The 19,024-nt window shown below is 43.9% G+C and overlaps 1 protein-coding gene and 1 long non-coding RNA gene across 6 annotated transcripts in view; one reads left to right on the top strand and one right to left on the bottom strand.

Moving 5' to 3' along the window:
- LOC141936003 (kinesin-like protein KIF20B) overlaps positions 1-8,944 on the bottom strand; it is a 44,688-nt gene extending 35,744 nt beyond the window's left edge. The window contains exons 1-4 of one of the 5 annotated variants that reach the window (XR_012626684.1): positions 8,588-8,944; positions 7,843-7,993; positions 6,639-6,906; positions 5,697-5,811 (exon numbers count right to left, since the gene is read on the bottom strand). Coding sequence is in view for 3 of the 5 variants with exons in the window: in XM_074852738.1 (XP_074708839.1) it covers positions 5,943-6,064; positions 6,639-6,906; positions 7,843-7,993; positions 8,588-8,727 (681 nt within the window). In the remaining 2 variants the exon portion in view is untranslated. Of the gene's footprint in view, positions 1-5,223; positions 6,065-6,638; positions 6,907-7,842; positions 7,994-8,587 lie in introns of those variants that run through there. The other 4 variants (XR_012626685.1, XM_074852738.1, XM_074852739.1 and 1 more) reach the window with 4 other exon arrangements.
- A 7,892-nt stretch (positions 8,945-16,836) lies between these two features.
- Positions 16,837-18,437, top strand: LOC141935969 (uncharacterized). The gene is made up of 3 exons (XR_012626666.1): positions 16,837-17,102; positions 17,204-17,396; positions 18,292-18,437. It is a non-coding gene; the product is annotated as an uncharacterized LOC141935969 (long non-coding RNA).
- The last annotated feature ends 587 nt before the right edge of the window (positions 18,438-19,024 follow it).

The following is a 19,024-nucleotide window of genomic DNA, read 5'->3' as shown; positions in this document are numbered from 1 at the left end:
GGAACCCCAAACGCAAACTTCACTTTGTGGGTTTAACGAGAACCCAAAACGTAAACAAAACCTCACACCCCAGGGGTTTAACGGGAACCCCAAACGCAAACTTCACTTCGTGGGTTTAACGAGAACCCAAAACGTAAACAAAACTTCACTACCTAGGGCTTAACGACAACCCAGAACGCGCTATCACTCACCTGGAAAATGAGGACTCTCAACCTCGAGGACCTGCTCAGGGCAGCGTCCCAACCCAAGGCACCTCGAGGAGTTTCCTTGGGCAGCGTCCTGACCCAAGGGGAGAGTCCTGACCGCAGCGTGCAGCTCCAGAGGACGAGCTCAAAATGGCTCCCCCAGGGGACTCCGTTTATACCCAGGCCGAATCTGACCTGTAGTCAATAGCGGCTCCCATTGGTCAAAAGGTCTCAGCTACCGCGAGACCCTGAAAACAAAGACAGCCAAAAGCTGCCACGTTTCAACAGCCAGGAAGCTCTGTTTTCACTGGGCGGATGCACCTGCCACACCATGCACACCTGCCCCTTTTGTGGCTTAAAGATAGCATTATCTAAAAATATTTTCTTTCCTATACGTTTTTGGGAAAGAATCACCAGAACAATTAAAAAACATTAGACGGAGAATGATTATTCACAGCTGTGGTCAAATCCAGAATGCAGATAAGTTGTTGAAAAATTAAGGAAGGATGTGTTGAGATTTTTCTCTCTTCAATTATAGTTGCAAGTGCTATAGGGAAAACATTGTAAGGTGAATTTAAATTAACTATTTTAAAGCTTTCTAGCACTTCAGTGTACCATATGATTACAGTTCATGTGAATTCTTCCTTGGAATTCCCAAATCCCAGGTTGGTTTTTAAAAGCTGTCTCCCTAATGGCCTAGTGCTAGTAGTGCTGTCTTGTTATCTTTGAACTATAAAACTTTTTTCTTTCGGTGGCCTCTTTGGACTCTTGTTTCTGAGGATTTGGCCTCACACAGCGTGTGCAGAACCCTATTTCAAAGCAAACATGCATGGCTGACTTTGGAAAGATACACCTTCCGTGCTGATAAACACCCTCTTTTTGGTGTTGGCCTTGCCATGATAGTGAAACATAGTCGTAAGGAGCCTAGAATAGAGTTTCTTTTCCCTCTCTAATCTACAGAAGTTGTTTATATTCCAACAGGACGTTGAAAGAAATGTCTGCAGCTGAAGAGGAGTTGCTGGATGTGACGGAGGATCCCTCCTCACTGAAGTGTCTGGTGGATGGTTTCGCATGTTGAATGATGCTGCATGGATGCAGGTGTTGTGTGGTTTGCGGGTGTTTTGCTGGTTCGTTTTGGTTTTTTTAATAAGCAGCAGTGATTTTGAGAAAAGTCTGTGTTTCTTCTTGGAAGCAATTTACTATAAGCATGAGTGTCCAAAGATGCCACAGGGAATAATTCCTTCTGGTAAGTAACTTAATTTTTTTGGCCACTTAATTTTTGATGATGTGTATAGGTATTTTTCTTTTTAAAGCAGATAGCAGACTGAGGTAAGTGAATGAGAAGGGGCTGCTCTGACAGAATTTTCAAATGGCACTGTTAGGATTAATAATCTCAAAGCCCTCTGGCTTTTTTTTGGTGATATGTATTTACTTTCACATAACAGAATTCTTGGTTATTACTGCATACAGTAGTCCTGAGCAGACAGCAGTACAACAATTAACCACTTGGTGACACCTGAATATTTTGAAAAAGGTGCCTGGAGGAAATACAGAAAGCTGTGATTTCCCTAAAAGATAAGCTATGTTTTAATATTACTAGATAAACCATGAACCTATCAAGGGAGTGAAAAGAATCAGATTTGTTTAAATATATGGAAAGTGCATGTCTAGATGTCCGTTTGTGAGAAGGGGAGCAGAGCTACATGTTGACGTTCCAGAAGAGGAATGACTGGGGGGGTGGGATCCAGACTAGGAAAAGCCTGAATGCCCCACAGAAGAAACTAATACCTTCTTCATTTAGTTTGAATCTCATCTCCACACAAATAAGTCTGTGTCTTTAGAAGTTACACAGCACCCTAGTGTTGTTTGCAAAACGGCGCTCGGCTGTTAGATGTGGTGTCCAGTTAGAAGAACGTGTCAGACTTCCTACTCTCGCGGGTCCTGGAGGCTGACTGGATGTGAGGCAGCTCCGATTTGGACTGTATGGTTGGGCTAATTAGCACAGACTCTATATTCCACCCCTGGTCCAGAGGCAGTGTTAGTGCAGAGTCGATGCCAAAATAGGAGGCATTCTTTATAATTCAGGTCCTTTGCATCAGTAACGCAGCTTTACAGCTTATGGAATCAAGCTGGCGCATTCAGATGACTTCAGAGCGCGGGAAGAAGAGAACTCGAAGTGGCATCGATGTGTGCTGAATTGGAGACCTTCCACCTCCCTTCCTTTAGTAAGAGTAAACATCTGAAGCTTGGAAAAGCAGAACATTCTTCTGAGAATGTTTGGGTTTGGGCTCTTTGGTTTGGTTTGGTTTGGTTTGGGTTACTACTGGTGGAATTCCACTGGTTTAAGGAAATACCAGAAGATGTCAGAACCTCTTTCTAGTCGTTAAGATAACACCCTCTGTAGCAAAGGCTGAGTCCTGGGCAGTTTTGTCCCTGCTGAGCGTGACTTAAGGGTGATGGGGAGGAAAGAGGTTTCGGTAAAGTTTCCTCGGTTTTGGGGATCTGCCCTGTTTTAAACTTGTATTCCACAACAGGGTATTCTTTGTCCACTCACACACGCTATTCCATGCGGCATCTCACTAAGACACAAGTTAAGAAATGAATTTTTAGGTAGAAGAGAGTATTTAAAAGCATTTAACAGAAAGTATTTAAAAGAAAATAGGCGGATAAATCTCCGAATCAAGGAAAAACATTTTGATAACTAACTGTAGCATCTAAGTTCCAGTTTAATTCCAGTTCACCGCATGGAATGTGTATAGTGAACAGTACTGAAGCAGGTGGAGCAGGCATTCTATCTTACTGCTATGAATTCGCTCCTTTAAGCTTCTTAAATACTGCATACAGCAGCAATTTACAAGTCAAGGATAAAACTTCTATAAACTAGTTCAAGAGTCTGTACGCAGCATCTTGGAAGAAATTTATCCGTAGACTGCTGTCTTAGATTTTGGACGGTAAACTTGAAGTTCAAGCAAAATGCTTTTATTTTACTGTTTTATTGTAGGGTTTTTCTTCACTTCAACACTGCCTCGGTTTGCTTTATCAAAATTAACTATATTGCTGTTGGAACAAGCAGCAGCCTGGTACAAAATGTCAGATGTTTAAGGAAATACAGAAATTGCTGGCTTTGTTTAGCAAATACAGATGACAACTGGTGATTGGTGTGTTTGGGGTTTTTTAGTGATTTTTAGAAAGGCTCAGAATGTAGTGTAAGATGTTCCTTAATCGTATGAATTTAGAAGTCTTAAATATTTATCAGATGACTTACACATAACGGTTTTTATCACAGCCCCAAGCAAGCATATATAACTTTGCTGTCCCTGAGTGCAGCACAGTGGGACAGTAGAGGTGAGTAAACCTCCTGGGATTGTGTTTGGTGCAGGTTTTACCCCTCAAAGGCATTGTCTCAGCGGCACTGTTTGGGCTGTTCGTTAGAGAAGTTGGTCTCAGGGTTATTTCCCCACATACACACGCCTCTGAGAAGGCTTGTGAAAAAATTCTGTCCAGATTTGGTTGTTTTTTGGTATTTTTGTGTTGTTTTGTTTTTCCAAGACCACCATAGCTATGCTGCTGCTGCTGGATCACCCAGGCTGATGTTCCTGTGCATTGTGCAGCACAAAGGAAGGTTATGGTTTTTACTCCTAAAATGACTGAGGCGTATTTCAGTCATTCAGTCATTTCTGAATTACTTGCATCTCCAGCTCGGGTTTAAATTGATGTTGAGAAATGGAGTAGTTACTACACCAGTGACCTGGAATACTTCTTTGGGTAGTTGGTTTTATGTAAAAAGGAGAGACTGATGTCTCCTCCGATTTGCAAAAAGTCTTCCTTTTAACTACAATTTTATGCTACAATTTTTTTCAAATATGCTATTGTCGATGAATTTATGTGTGAATGTCACTTCTGAGGCCTCTTTAATTTTTTAAAAATAGAGATTATCATCTTCTCTGAGTGTTGGGAGATTGGTTCTTTAAAGCTTGTAAGACAGTTTGGAAATAGCATTAAATACCTGCTCAGTGCTGACTTTACTGCTGGAAACTTCTAATCTGAGTCTCGCGGGGTTTGTCCTGAAGATTCAGTTATTTTTCAGTTGCTGCTGCTTACAGACAGGGTGTATAAATTTGTAAATCTGGGCCTGTGTAGGAGAACGTGGAGAAAACAAAGAAATGTTGGACTGTGGTTATCCGTGAAATGACTTGACTGACTTCAGCAGAGTCAGTCACTTCAAAACAGGACTGAGTTCAGTGCCCTTTTCTGGTCCAGTGGCGAATGACAGTGAACTTCCAACAGTAGAGTTGGGTTTTGTTTATGCAGCGTGTGTGTGGCAGAACTTGTACTTAGTCCATAGTGCATTTGGATCTGAAGTGTTCAATATGCAATATGCAAGACTGCTGCTGTGATCTGTGTGATGTGTTGAGTTGTTTTACAGAACTCGGAACAGTGGTCTAATATGCACATTCAAGCTGTTGCCTTTAATATTTTGTGTTCAGTGGAGGTGAAGCAAAGGGTCATCGGTGTAAAGTTTGGTTAAAAGGAGAGAGAGGCTGAGCAAATACTTAGGTTCGGTACTGAAGAATGGCTTTTAAAAGCATAAGGCTTTTAGGAAAAAACCCTGAGATTAAGTTTTGGGTTTTTTTTTCACTAGGTCCTTTCTGATCTTGCTTGAACTGTTGACTAAGTTCCTTAATGATTTGAGTTAGTATTAGGGGCGCAGAGGACAGGGCAGAACGCGGCATTGGCATGACACCGACTGCTTTCACTGCAACATTATCTTAAGTTCCTTAATAGTTCAGTCCATCTTGGACTAGATGATGCAGTGTGCTTGCTGAAATCAAGCGTCTCTTTCCTCTCCCATTCCCCCTCTTTTTCTGCAGCCACTATATGCCCTTGGCTTGAATTGCCCTGAAGAAGAAAACTTTGGAATTTCCTGCTTCGGATCTTGCCACAAAAGAAAAGAAGACCACCACGTGGATAACATGAATTTCCATTAATTATAGTATTCATATTATTGCTCTGCCTTAAAAAGTTCGTGTGCGTGGTGGTAGTAGGTGGAACACACTGATTTTTGTTGCCAATTTACACAACCACTGTCCTTCTCACATAACTTCTAACTTCAATTAGATTTGACCTTTTGCTGCAGCAAAACCTCCTTTCCCTCCTCTTCCATTCAGGCAAAAATAAACCAGACAGTGACATAATCCCTCTCTTCCCGCTGCTAGAGTCCTCCCAGTTTGAGTGTTTTGGGTTTTTTTTCTTTAGAGTGGCTCTTCATAGTCTCATGGACAGTCCTCCAATAATAACTCCAGATCACTGCTTCCAAAAGTCCTGTTTTCCACACACACCCCCACACACCTTCTGCTGTAACTTCAGTTTCAATGCCAACTTCACCTGCTGCCATTTCAAGAAAGCAGCAATTACTTACAGAAAATGTCAATTGTCCAAAACAGTCAAGTCCATTATAAGCACAGATTTAGATTTTTTTGTAAACAGAAAATTGAGATGTCTTAGACTTACAGAGTCTTTTATGGTTTCTTCTAAACGGGATATCAAATCTTGCAGTCTCATGGTAACATCATCTTTTTGCTCCACGATGTCCATTAGTTCTTGAATCCTTTTATTCTGCGTATTCCTTTTCTTAGAAAAGAAAGTAGTTCAGTCAATGTTCAATTCTTGAACTATACGATGCATTTAGAAGCAAGATCAGTTAAGCTAAGCTTGATATAAAAAAAAGCTAGAAACGTACTACAACAGCATTTTAAGCTACTGAAGTTTTGTATTAAAGCAAGTAATTCTGCACAAGGGTTTTTTTGAGAAAGTCCCCTCAGCTGGTTCTTTAAGCTGCTCAGCAGACTCGTCCGATTTAATCATCTGCATTTCCAAGTCTGTGACAGGAAGAGAAGCCTGCAGCAAACAAGCAGCCATTACACAGTTTACTCAGGAATCCATTTTTCCAGATCTTCTGGTACTTTAGGAGCTTTTGAATAGACTCATTTCTTTTTGTGTTGGCTTCTACTTGCAGGACACATTTCAAAAGTTCAGGTTTTTTGGATAGAATTGGGCCCTGCAACCCGTATAAAATATAGATCACGTCAAGAGACTTCTGCTGAAATCGCACTATGAGGTATTGCTGCTTTTGTCTATGAATGGTCCACAGAATACCTGAAACCACTGCGTCAGCACAATGTGAAGGGCTGGATCACAACATAACCATGAAATCACGAATAAATAATGTTGACGTGTTGCCCCACAGTTCAGAAGTCTTCAAGTGACAGTTTTAAGTTTTGTCTTAAAAATGAAATAATCAAGGCCTGTGGGATTGTTCAGCCTGAACATACACCAAACAATTGATTATCACCTCTATGCACACGATTTGGTTCCAAAATCCTGCTCAGATGGATTATTTCTATTTTACAGTGTCATTTCTTTTTGCTTTCTCATCACACACCCCCAGCTCACCTTTGGGTTTCTGTGTCAGCTGCTCTTCAGTTTTGATTAGTTCATCGGTTTTCTTTGTCAGCTTTTCTTTGGTCTGAGTTAGTGCAGTGGTAGTTTTGCTCAGCTGCTTTTCAAGCCAACCTGTAGCTTCCTGGGGGTCCTCTAGAGACACCACGTGTCTGTGTGTTTCTTCTGCCTGCTTTTCGATATCAACGACATCATCCTGCAGAGAATCAGTAACGCCCTCACGATCAATGTAGGTGCCTGGCCCTATGCCATACTCTTCATTCTGGAAGATAATTTATATCCATTTAGAAATAGCAAATAATGACACAATACCCATTATTTCTACTGAAAATTTGGAAGACCATTATGTCCTCAAACACCTAAGTACAGTTAATTCTGACTTCAAAGCCATCTTGTGGGTTCACAGGCAATTTGATGGCCACTTTCTGTCTACCTTCACACAGAAGTCTCCAGCATCCAGTAACAGCTACTTTAGTTTTAAAGCATTTAATGGCCCACCATCACATTCCCTTTTATATCACCACTAAAGCATCCCCTCCAAATTTAATATAAAAGCTAGCATTTTTACCCGATGAGAACACCGAATGAACACAGCAAGCAAACAGCTTTAGAAGGAATACATCCGAAAGTTTCAAATATCAGTAGAAGGTTGGGAGGTCAAATAACTTTGCGGGAACTTATCAAATTAAGTTGTATTTAAAACATTGACTTTATATCTTTCCTCCTTGTTTAAAAACAAAGGGTTGTTTCAAACTCACAAGAACCAGCCTCAACCTAAGAGCTCAGTTATGCTTAAGTGTATATACAGTTGTCATTGCTCCAGCTGTAGCCACAACAGCCTTAAGAGGGAAAAAGTCTCTGGCACCACTCCAGTACAGCGCATATATGGGGCCTAAGAATTCAGCTTCAAATGCCTTAAACAGGCACTTAATGCAACAGTTTATAGCATAACTGCAGCTTTTCCCCCGGCTTCTCTGTACACAGTAACTTTGTGTTGCAGAAACGCAGAAAACCCCAAAGATTCCTAAATGCATCTCCGAGGCACAGCAGCTACTCCTATTGAACACGCCAATGTACCTTGCTGAGGACACAGTCACACAGCATGCCATTCCTTGGGACCGCTCTGCTCCTTCTGGAGACGTCCCATCACCACAACAGGTGGTTAGTGGAAGGGATGGCAGCAGGGGGATAAACGTACCAGAGGTCCAGCTTGTTCGCTGCAAGGCTGATCCTTTAGTTTATTTTCTTCCTCCACGTCTCCAAGATAACCATCTACAAGTTCCCTGAAGATCTCCAGGCGCGTGTCAGCATCTTCTTCAAGCCGTTCTCGTTCGTAAGAAAGGCACTCACTAGAGTAGGGAAACAAGTCAGATACAAGCTAGCTAGCAGGAGCTGCTAAGAAGTTATTAGTACAGCTGCTATAAACAAAGATGGGTTTTTCTTTATTCTGGCACAATAGAACAATACACAAATGGTGTTGCTACACCAAAGCAGAAGTGTATTTCCTGCACACACACTCCTGAAGAATGAGGGGGAGACATACACACACAGGTTATGGCTGACACTTAACTACAAGCATTGTTTCTAAGCTTCTGGAGCCAGAACACCCATCCGAAGTACCACTAAGGCTGCAGGAACCAAAGGATTTGCAAGTGTCACTCTTTCTACAGACATCCTATCAAAGCTCCTCTGTCAGGGAGAGCTCTGCAGGAACACTGCTGACAGATTACACCCCCCCCTCCATCCCCCCCAGATCAAAGCCTTTCCTACACAGTATTTTTCCTGAACTCATAGTCCAAACACAAACTGATCTATTACCAGAGGCAGGAAGTCTGGCAGAAGAGTGTGGTCTCTTATAGCCAAGGGACAGATTTAAGAAATAAGTGAATTGAATTTCTTTTTTTTTAATCAGTAACATTAAAAACCACTCAAAGCTAACTTACTTGAAATATATTTCCTGCTCAGCAAAATATTGGGCAAATTCCTGCGTCACCTCTGCACGAATTTGTAGCTCCAGCAGTAACTTCTTCTTCTTTTCAGCAAGAAGTTTGTTCTTCGACTCTTCTGTGAGACTCAGCAGCATCTGGAATTACCATTAGGATTAAGTTTTTCATAAAGAAATGGTTTCCCAGAAGTGAGATTTTCCTCATTCCTCAAACACTACAACACCACTTTACTCGTCCACCTGACAAAAGCCCTTCCACTTCTTTCATTAGCTGATTCATAAACAGAAGATTTGTGAGGAGCTCAGAAGATCTCTTTGGTCCTAACGCAGCAGTTTATAAGTTTGCACAGAGCAGGCATTTGTAAAGAACATCCATCTGATGACCAGAATTGCTGAAGTTGTCTTAAACAGGCTTAAGCTCCACAGGATTTGGCTCTTGTTTTCCAGAGGCTCATTTTGGGGGCAATATTAATGAAACCTCCACAAACCAGTTTCTAGTCCTCCGTTCCCTCCTCGTCTTCCCTAGAAGCGACTACATTTGCTTAAGGAACAGTTTTCAGCGTTTCCTTGTGCAGAGAATACAGAGGAACAGTCTGTATTGCTAAAAGCAGGTAATACTTGCTGTGCATTGACCATGGGCTCCAAAGGGAGAGAAAGCCCAATCTGCAATTCTTACTGCTTAGTCTGTATTTAGACACATTATAGAGTTTGCCCACAACAGGCACCACACCATGAGTAATCCCACTTTTAGTTCTTAATGCTGGATTTAGATAGAATAAGGGTGATCAGGAAAAAAGAAAAAAAAAAAAAGAAAAAGGTGGGAGATGGGGAAAACCAGAATAAGACCTTGCTTCAAGACTCCGTGCTACGCTAATTCTTAACACAGCCCTGGCACATACCATGTACTCTTTTTTCCCAATAAGAACTGTATTTTCTAGGTATTTCTGCACTGCTTCTTCTCTTGACATATGCTGTTCCTCCCCGTCATTGTCATCTTCGATCACATCTGAAGTGCTCAGGCTTGGACAATAATCCCAAGCCAGAGTTGACCTATAGATGAATCCTGTATGTTTTATAATTGACAAACATTGTATCAATAGGTATTGTACTAAAATTATAACAAACCACCTGTCCGGATGTAACAGGTGGGAATATTGAAACCTGAACAATAAGTCTTGAACCGAAATTACTAACTCCGTATGTAGTCAGTAGTGAGATATGTATAGAAAATGTGACTTAAACATCACAAAACATGTATCCTTCTTTGTGTGTGTAAACAAGGTAACAGGGCCACAGAGACAGTTGTCTGGCCCTGTGACCCGGTGTGTGACCTTGCTCATAAATCACCTAGATAAGCTGGGAAAAATCCCTTAGTTTTTTCCCTGAGCCCTGGCCAGGCTCTGGAAAATCTAACGTGAGACTGACTCCAGATATTTCCGCTCAAAACAAAGGTGCCAGCTCTTCTGGCTTACTGATTTCAGGTATATAAGGCTGGGCCCGCTCACAGCGACTTTGGAAGCCTCACCTACGGGTGGACGCCCCGCGTAGGATTTCCCACTTGCAGGGAAAGGTTCTCCAAATCCTCGCTGTAACCGGGGCTGCCCAGCGCCTGCGGGGCTGGATGATGGTAACGTATGCAAGTGGTGATGGGTCTTTCTTAACCACTACTCTCTCTCTCAGGTAGTAATGATTTGATGCATTACCCTGGATTTTCCTATTTGTTTAAGCGTGCCAGTTTGTCTTTTCTTACTGTATGTTTTCTGTATTATTCTGATATATTATTTAGTTATTTCTAGTAAATACACCTGCTCTTTTCACTCTGGTGTCTGCGTTTAATTGATATCCCTGATCAGCAAAACAACATCTTCTAAGCTCCTGTCCCATGGGGCAGTAACTCTTTTCCTTGAGATGGGCATTTTAGTGTGACTAAGTAGTGAGGATGTTGTTGCTGATTTCTGGCCAAACGACTGGTCCTGGACAAGAACAGATGTGTCCATAGCTAAAACCTACCCAGAAAACAAAGAATAAAGTCTTCAGTACTTTTTAATCCTCTACTGGCACTTCCAAGACAGACCTGTTGCACTTCCCTAGAGGTCTCTGAGCACAGCACTCCCCCAGTCTATCCTCAGGATGGTTTGGGGAACTCCAGGTGTAGTTTACACATTATTCTTAACCTGGTGAATCTAGAGAGTCTGGAAATTTTTTCTTATTGGTGTTTTGCTAATTCAGGATTCCGTATCTTAGGGCTTCCTAGGTCACCTCTCAGAAACAGAGGGAAATGTAGAACACTTGTTCACTTAAGAAATTAAGTGAACAGGCTGTATCACAGTTGAAATAAAGCCTAGGTTTTAGGAAGAGAAGGAAAACTTCCTTCTGCTGAACTCTTTAAAAAAAAAGAAGTAAAACAAATCCCTACAGACAGAGGTTAATGCACACACACTCCATTCCCACTCTCAGTTTTGGTTGTTTGGGTTTTTTAGGCACAGAACTGCAAAGAAGTGCAACTCGTCTACCAAAACCAGTATGCTTAAGAGAAGAAACATGGATTAAAAACCAGGTGAGATTTGGGTTGGGTTTTTAATGTTTTGTCAAGAGCATATGTCATATAAAGCTGGGATTCCATAGAGCGATTCCTGAAATAGTTAAATTCGTGTGTAACCAAACCTTCCAGGTTTAAGCTTTACACACATAAAACACCCACCCAAACCTCTCTCTGCTGAAGTAGGTGCCAACTTCGAAAACTGTTGCTATAAGAACAATACTTCAGCTTATGAATTTAGTGGCAAAACTACAGGGACACATACATGATGGTTTTTCTGAAGCCCTTAGAGACTGCTAGAGCTAGATAGAACATACGCCTGTGCTTTTGGGGTGAAGTCGTGAAGAATTCTGCTGCCACCTGCCTTCCACACTGGAGAATTCCAGTTAACTAACTCGGATAAAAACCACGGGAACGGACAGATTCCAGCCCACAACAGCCACACCACTGGATTATAACCCAGCATACCACTAGGGAGAGGCTTAATTCTTTCCACTACAAATAAAAAATGCACTGCGATCCTTTCTAGTTCCAATTCCTAGCCTATGCTCAGTTTTCTCACATTCTTGCATTCATTTCAGAACTAAAGACACCAGGAAAAAGGTATGCTTACACAAAATCCAATCCCCGTAACTCTCATTGGACTGAACAGCTTTAGAATTCCAGGCACTGAAGTGGATTTCTGGACTGCTCAACAGGGATCTCTTTAAGAATAAAGCCCAGCAGAAACCTGTCTGAATTCAAATCTTTACAAGTCCAACAGCTTTGGAGCTCTGCTGTTCCAAAGCCACTTTTGCTTCCTTTGAGGTTATTTGCACAGACTGGAAGAGGGGAACAACCTCAAAATCACTCATTTCTTTCAAGTATCCTGACAGAGAGTAAATTGTCCAAAGGAGCAGAGCTACCAGCATCCCCGCAGGTGGCGAGACTATTTGCATTCCGTCCTTACTAAGCACCAGTAACCCCAGAGGATAAATGATCAGGTGCCCAAGCTAGAGAAAAAAGCTCCGTGTTTACATCCTATCAATATTCAGCCACAAGGCAGAAATCCACAGACCATCAGCAATATTGCTCACTTTGCTGCTCATCTGGCAGCACAGACACATCCATACTGAAATACAGAGAGTTGCTTCCCACTGGAAAAGGGAGAGCCCTGAGCTCTCTAAAGGTGCATGGACCCATCAGCACAGAAAGAAGTGCTCCTCTACCTCCTTCGCTTGGCCAAGTATTGGGCTGTCAGCAGTCACAGCGCTCGCTGCGCTGCCCAAGGCAGAGCCTCTGTAACACCTGGTTGCACTCAAACACCCAGCTAGGAACCAAGGAACGTATTAAGTTAAAGGACAGCTGGATTACATTGGTTTCTCCTCATCTACTCATAACTTCTTGTTTATTGTAATGCCGCTTGTAATTCAACCTCCCACGAACAAGGTAACAGTCACTGGCAAACAACGAACAGCCCCAAGAAGCTGTTGCATCCTGCACTGCAGTCCCTTGCCATGGACTGAACACAGACTGCCATGTACTGCCAGAAAGGAAAGGCTGTGTTGGCAATACTGGGAATAACAGGAGAGGAAACCACGGCACCCCGCAGGCAACATTCTGCCCTGACAGTTCTGATCACATCGTTAAGTCCTAGAAAAACAGAAACCATGAAAAAGTCCCCGGAGTCTGAAAAGACACGAATGAAAAATTCTTGAAAACCCACACAATACAGCCCAAACTAGTCAGGCGTGGGGGACTGTACACTTTGGGAATGTTGGGTTCTGTTATTTACCTGTTCTTTATTAGGACAGAGCACCCCATCATCGCCCCAGATTAATGCTGACTGAAAACACTGGCAGTGGGCTTTAGTTCTGATCTACCCAACAGAAGATCACTTAGAAGACAATGTCGCTGCAATAAAGATCAACTTCAACGGCACAAGACTCATTGTCCCTCTACTACTTCTGAGTATAAAATCAGCATTACAGCCTCTAGAACTGCCATTTCATTGTAGGAGAAATTGTTCCCGCGTAAATCAAATCACCTTATTTGTTAAAATGCTTTGAAAAATAATTAAGGAATGACACCTTCTGACCAGAAAGGATATTGAGCTTTAACAGTACAGAAACAGCACATCAGGAGACAAGGTCTCCTAGGATATTACTGATCAACTCAGAAACCTGAGACAAGACAGAAATACTTGGAAGGACTCAAATATGTTTTAATTATTTATGCTCTGCCTGTAATAACTGAAACAGACTCAAATACTATTCCTTATTTGAAGACAAGGCATATAAGATGTATATGACCTTTACAATAATGATAAAAACCCCAAATATGAGTCTGGACTTACACACTTTTCCCATTCTGACATCTAGAACACATTTTCTTAACTCCCCCCTCCTCCCTCTAGATACTTGGAGGAAAAAAAGAAGTCACACACACCTGGCTGAAATTATTACAGCCTTACAAAGCAATACACTGTATGTTTATGTAAACTCTGGCAGTGACTGTCACCTGGCAGTTTAGGATATTTGTAACCATTCTATGATTAAGCTGCTCCAAGCTGGCAATTAGCCTCATTCACAGAAGGCTGATGCTCCCAATCAAGTATCAGTGCAGTGCCACACAACTCAGTCCAATCCTATCTATCTCCTCCAAATTAAAAACACACTGAAGATGCTTTTCCTCTTCTCTGTAAAATTCTGATTATTCTTACTGATGAAAAGACTAAGCTCATTAAAAAATATCCAAACAATGCAAACATTAAAGCTTTCTTACCTGCCTCGTGTTTGAGCTTGAAGAAACCAAAGACACATCAGGAGAGAGATCTGTTTTAAAATCTTCCACGCTTCCTGGTGCCGTTCTCTGAAGTGGCTCAGCACCAGCAATACAGGATGGTCTGAAAAAGTCCTCCTTATCCAAATTCGGTTCCATCCTGCGAGATAAAATACAGCCCTTTTTTTGCTTTCTGATCACATGCCATAAAGCTTCTGAAGTCTCTCATACAAGACAAGTCAATCTGAAACTGAGAGCTGCAGTTTCTCTAAGGAGAAAGCTTTCTTTATCCTACTCAAAATTTACACAGCAAGTTCCTGATAGCTGGGAGAGGCTCTGCAGTGGGGTTCACATCATGATGAAACGAGACCAGCCATTCTTCTTCCAATGCAAAGCAACTGTTTACCAGGGAAAAACCCTTACACATATACCACAACCTTGCTAAAACCCGTGTCTGACAAGGAAGAGAGAATTAAAAAAAAACCCCACACCAAACAATCATATTGTTCTGCATCCGCTTCTCCATCATCCCATTATAGCGGCCATTTAGAATAAAAGTTCATTGCAAGAGTAACCCAAACTTCATGGTTATCTCCGCAGGACCTGATAAATAATTGGTATTATAAGTGTAACACAAAGTAGCTGAATACGTGACAGAGTCCAGAAAAATTCTGAAGACTAGCAGATACTTTTAGCTCTTAAGGGGACACCAGAAAATGAGAAGACCTCATGCCAGAGTGCAAGTTAAAGAACTGCTTTTTAGTGATTTTTTCAGTTGTTTTACAGATCAGCAATTCATTTATTCATCCAAAATTTAATGATTTTTGTGCATCTCAGAATCTGGGCAGTGAAAATTTGCTATAGGAAATGGAAGTAAATTGATCCAGTGTTGATAGTAGACAGGTAGATTTCAAAATAATCTTTAAAAAGTGCATTTTATTTCAAAACATTAGCATTTTTGTCTGCCCTTCACTCTCCAGTTGCTTTTTCCTGTGATGTTACAGACGTGGCTTGGCAGCTTTTGCTCTGGATTAAGTTTAACTCCTTGGGCTCGCAGACTACGACAGCAGCTCCCTGGGCTGGTAGACTCCCAGACTGTGGCAGCAAGCACCCCAGCAGCTGGACACCTACCACGTGGCCTCCTGCAGTTTTGAAGCTTTGGCCAGGATGAGTCAATGGTCTCTAATACTACATTCCCATGTCTGTGCTACAGCCATGCAGACACATTTTGTCTCTAAACACTGACGGGGAACACCCGGTGTTCATTAAAGCAGCAGACAGAGCAGGGCTGGTTCAAAGCCCTTTTGCTCCGGAAAAGCCTTGCCTGTTAAGCAGCCGTAATATTTTTGTTCCCCCCAGCAAAGAACCTGAAGGACACCAGCACTTTGGGGTCAGAACAGTTAACAGCTCAGCCTTCCCACCCAGCTTGTAAAAGGCGGATCCAGGACTTCGTGAAGCCAGACAAACTTCACAAGATGCAAACGAGGTAAAGCGATACATAAACGAGGCGGCAACGTTTAGTTTGATCTACAGGTCTTATTTTTGCCAGACACTACATGAAAACCAGGAACAACTTGGCCTGAAATACTGCCAAAGCTCGAACAAACACTGAGCTGGGAATAAGCTGCTACTGGAAAGCAACATACCTGTGCTGTGCCGGTCCAGGAGTGTTATTCATCAGCTGCACAAGTCCCGGGGCAAAACTCTTACCAGACCTTGGCAGGAGACATAGCTGTTAGGCAACTGGCAGTTTATATTTTGTCTGAAATACGAGCTTATTTTAGAGTGTGATTGGTCAAGATTACGCCCTCACTCTGGGCTTTCTTACCCAAGGGGCCAAAGGCCAACACGAAGCTCTGCGAGCCAAGCTGGAATTCAAAGCATTCCTGCGAGCCCCGCACTCCGAGAAGTCAGGTCCCACCACTAACACAGGTCCCAGACAAGGTGCGACTGTCCGTCTGTCTGCACACTGTGTCGGTCACACAGCACCGTCATTCCCTGGGATGTGCTGGGGGAAACGGGCACACTGCCTGCCTGGGGCCACTCCAACGGACTTGTGTGCGGGGAGATGTCCCTGTAATTCTGCTCACGGTGCCAGCAGAGTTCGGAGCTGCAGACACCTTCCGAGGGGGATCCCGACTGGCACACCAAGCCAAGCGTGTCACCGCACACACACAGCCTGCAGCGCTGCCAGGCAGCACAGGGGCTGGAAAGGCTCCAAACCTCACAGCCGGCAGCTTATAAAACCACAACGCATCAGCGCTTACACTGCAAGAGATTCAAAGGAAAAACCTTCCCTCAGCGCAAGGCTCCGCAGGTTTCCCGCTCTCACGGCCGCCGCCGCACGGCCTTGCCATGGCCCCGGCCGCTCCCCGCCACTCGCAGCCCCACAGCAGCACCGAAAAGTTTCCCCCCCCGGCCCCCCACAGCCTTTCCCCCCCGTAACGCCGGGAGTAACCGCGGCCGCAGCGGGGAGAGGCGGGGGAAGAGGCCTCAGCCCCGCCCGCCACGCAGAGCCCCCAGCCCCGCTCCCAGCGCCGCCACCCCCAGGCCGCAACCGCCGCCTCCTTCCCTCCTCCAGCGAGGGGCCGGCAGCCCCGCAACGCCCTCCCGGAGAGCCCCCGCCAGGCCGGGCCAGCCCCGGCACCCACCTCCGCCAGGCGAGGGCCGAGCTGCCGCCGAGCTGCCGCCGAGCTGCCGCCGCTCCCCGACGGAACCAACGGGCCCGGCCGCGGCTTCTCCCCATCGGAGCAACGGCGGAGCGCGGCGAGAGGGGGCGGGAAAGGGGGGGAGTAAGGGAGAGGGGGAGGAAGGGGGCGGAAGGGAGGGGGGGAAGGGATGGGAAGGGGGGGGGAAGGCAGAGGGGGAAGGGGGGGGAAGGCGGGGGAAGGGAGGGGGGAGAAGGGAGGGCTTAAGGGGGGGGAAGGGAGAAGGGGGGCTAACAAAAATCCCCTCAAGAATTCCTCAGTTTTAGAGCCGTTTTGTCCCGTTTGGTTCACACATTTCTCACGTTATTAGATAGTTATGGGCGGCTGTTGGTCTTCCAGCCCTGCAATTTAAAGGGTGAAAGAGCATTAAAACACATTTTCAACAGGTGTCTGCCTAAGGCTCTGCACACTCCAAAAAAGTATGGGTTTTTCCCCGTTCTGGAAAGGAAGGAGGGAGAAATACTGAACTCCTAGATGTGGTGCTTCCCTTCTGATCCGTGCGATAGGTGAATATACCTAAACCAGCAGCATCTGGTTTTTTGCAAGGAATGCTCTTCATATTCTCAAGTTACTCGATTAAGCTGTACTGTGTTCGCTTTATTTTCAGAGGGGAGAAATTGAACAAGACCCAGTGTGACCTTCCTGTGATAGAGCACCAGGGTAAACATGGACTGGAGCTGGGAACAGCAGTGGCAGAGTGCCGGCACCCCTGGAACATCGATCTGCCAGCAGCTGGGCCACAAGTCTGTTCCTTCACTCCTGGCTTTGGTTAATAGAGTTTGTGTAAACGGAGAAGACGTGTACGTGCTCCTCATTGCTACTTCTCTCCAAAATAGGACCAAAGCTTTGTATCCGCACGGCTTTGAATTAGAATTACCCCGCTGGCGCTCTGTGAGATCCTTTTTTGGTTCTCGGGTAATGGATTTACCTGTGGACTGCCCCTGTTCGTGCTTATTTGAGCTTAGTCTCAGAGCAGGGACATAGGGGTCTGCGGAATGAGGGAGGAGGAGTCTCAGAAGTCCAGGCCAGGTTGCCTGTGATAACATGCCCGAAAGGGTGGTGTGGTTTGGGTTGGGTTTGGGTTTTTTTTTTCAGTTCCATTGGTTTTGAAACTGTAAGGGCTGGAGCACGGCGTGTTTGATGCTGTGGCAGAGTATCTTAACCACAGGGCAGTCATCAGTTTGCTGAAGCTGACTTGTAGAGTTAGAGGATCGCAGCCTGGCTCTCGGGGTTTATAAACAAATAAAGAGAGGTGATAACAAGCTGGGAGTCTGACGTGCAGGCGGGGATGGAATAATCCAGGAAGAGTTTGCTGTGCAAGTGTGTCATATGCAGTGAGTCAGTGTAGCAGACTTGTTCACTCTTCCGAGTCCGTTTGTGTCCTGGATTTCTTCAGCGTACGATGTGTTTGCAGTCCTCTTCCCACCAGATTGCTAGGGAAATACGTGGGAAAATATTTTAAAATAAGCAAGTAGTTTCCACCTACTCCTGTTCAGAAAAGAAAACAGAAATACTGAAAGCACTGTAAGCATCCTCAATTTTGTCTTTTGCTTGAGTAACTGATGTTGTTCTTCTGACAACCCCTATACAGGTTACCAGATGGATTTGTAAAAATATTTGCATCTAAAAGATTACTGAGGCTTTTAAGTGCTCACTTTGTAGAACTTCAGAGTAATTGATCTTATTGTAACACAGGACAACACTGTAACCACCATGAAAAGAAAATGCGCAGAAGAGAACTCTAAGGAAGTGATTGAAAGCAGCCAATTCAAGGCTTGTGAGGAGACTGTGTTGGAAGTGGGGAGAAAACGTTGCTCTGAAAGTAAGCCTGTTGGGGAAAAAGAGGCACCTGCAGAGAAAAGTAAAATTTCTACCATCACTCAACAGGGGCCCTTCCAAAAAACCTTAATTACTACTCCAGAACAGAAGGGAAAAGCTGTGAAGTGTAAACATGATGTTGTGAGGAGAAAATCTACCATGTTGAACTGTAAATCAGAGTAACTGCTGTGTAAATACCATCTTTTGCAGAAGGTCCTACACTGCTCACTCCTAAATGCTTAAAAGAAAAGTTAGTTTTTAGACTCTGCTTTCTGCTGCATCTCTCATCTGTTGATGCTCTTGCAGACTCCGCTGTAGTTCTTAATCAATTTCTTAACAGTTGTTTTGGTACTAAACTTGCTGTTGCTGGACTTCTGGGAAAGGAGCATCCCCTGCTCAAGTTTCTGACACCCCTACGCAAGCGTCAGAGGTGTCAGTGAGTTACTGATTGTTCAGTCCTACAGCACGTGCTGTGAAACTTGGTGTTTCGTGCTGTGTGCTGCTGTGAACTCAGCAGCTTTGGGCAAGGTGGCAGTGCTGGCAAAGGAGAAAAGCTTTTCACTTGAGTGGAAGTAAAATTATTTTAAGTCCACAGGTACATATTTTGTGC

Source organism: Strix uralensis, chromosome 30, assembly GCF_047716275.1.
Source record: "Strix uralensis isolate ZFMK-TIS-50842 chromosome 30, bStrUra1, whole genome shotgun sequence".
Classification (NCBI taxonomy): Eukaryota; Metazoa; Chordata; class Aves; order Strigiformes; family Strigidae; genus Strix; species Strix uralensis.
The sequence above is the reverse complement of the archived record's forward strand: the minus strand, read 5'-3'. Positions and strand labels throughout refer to the sequence as shown.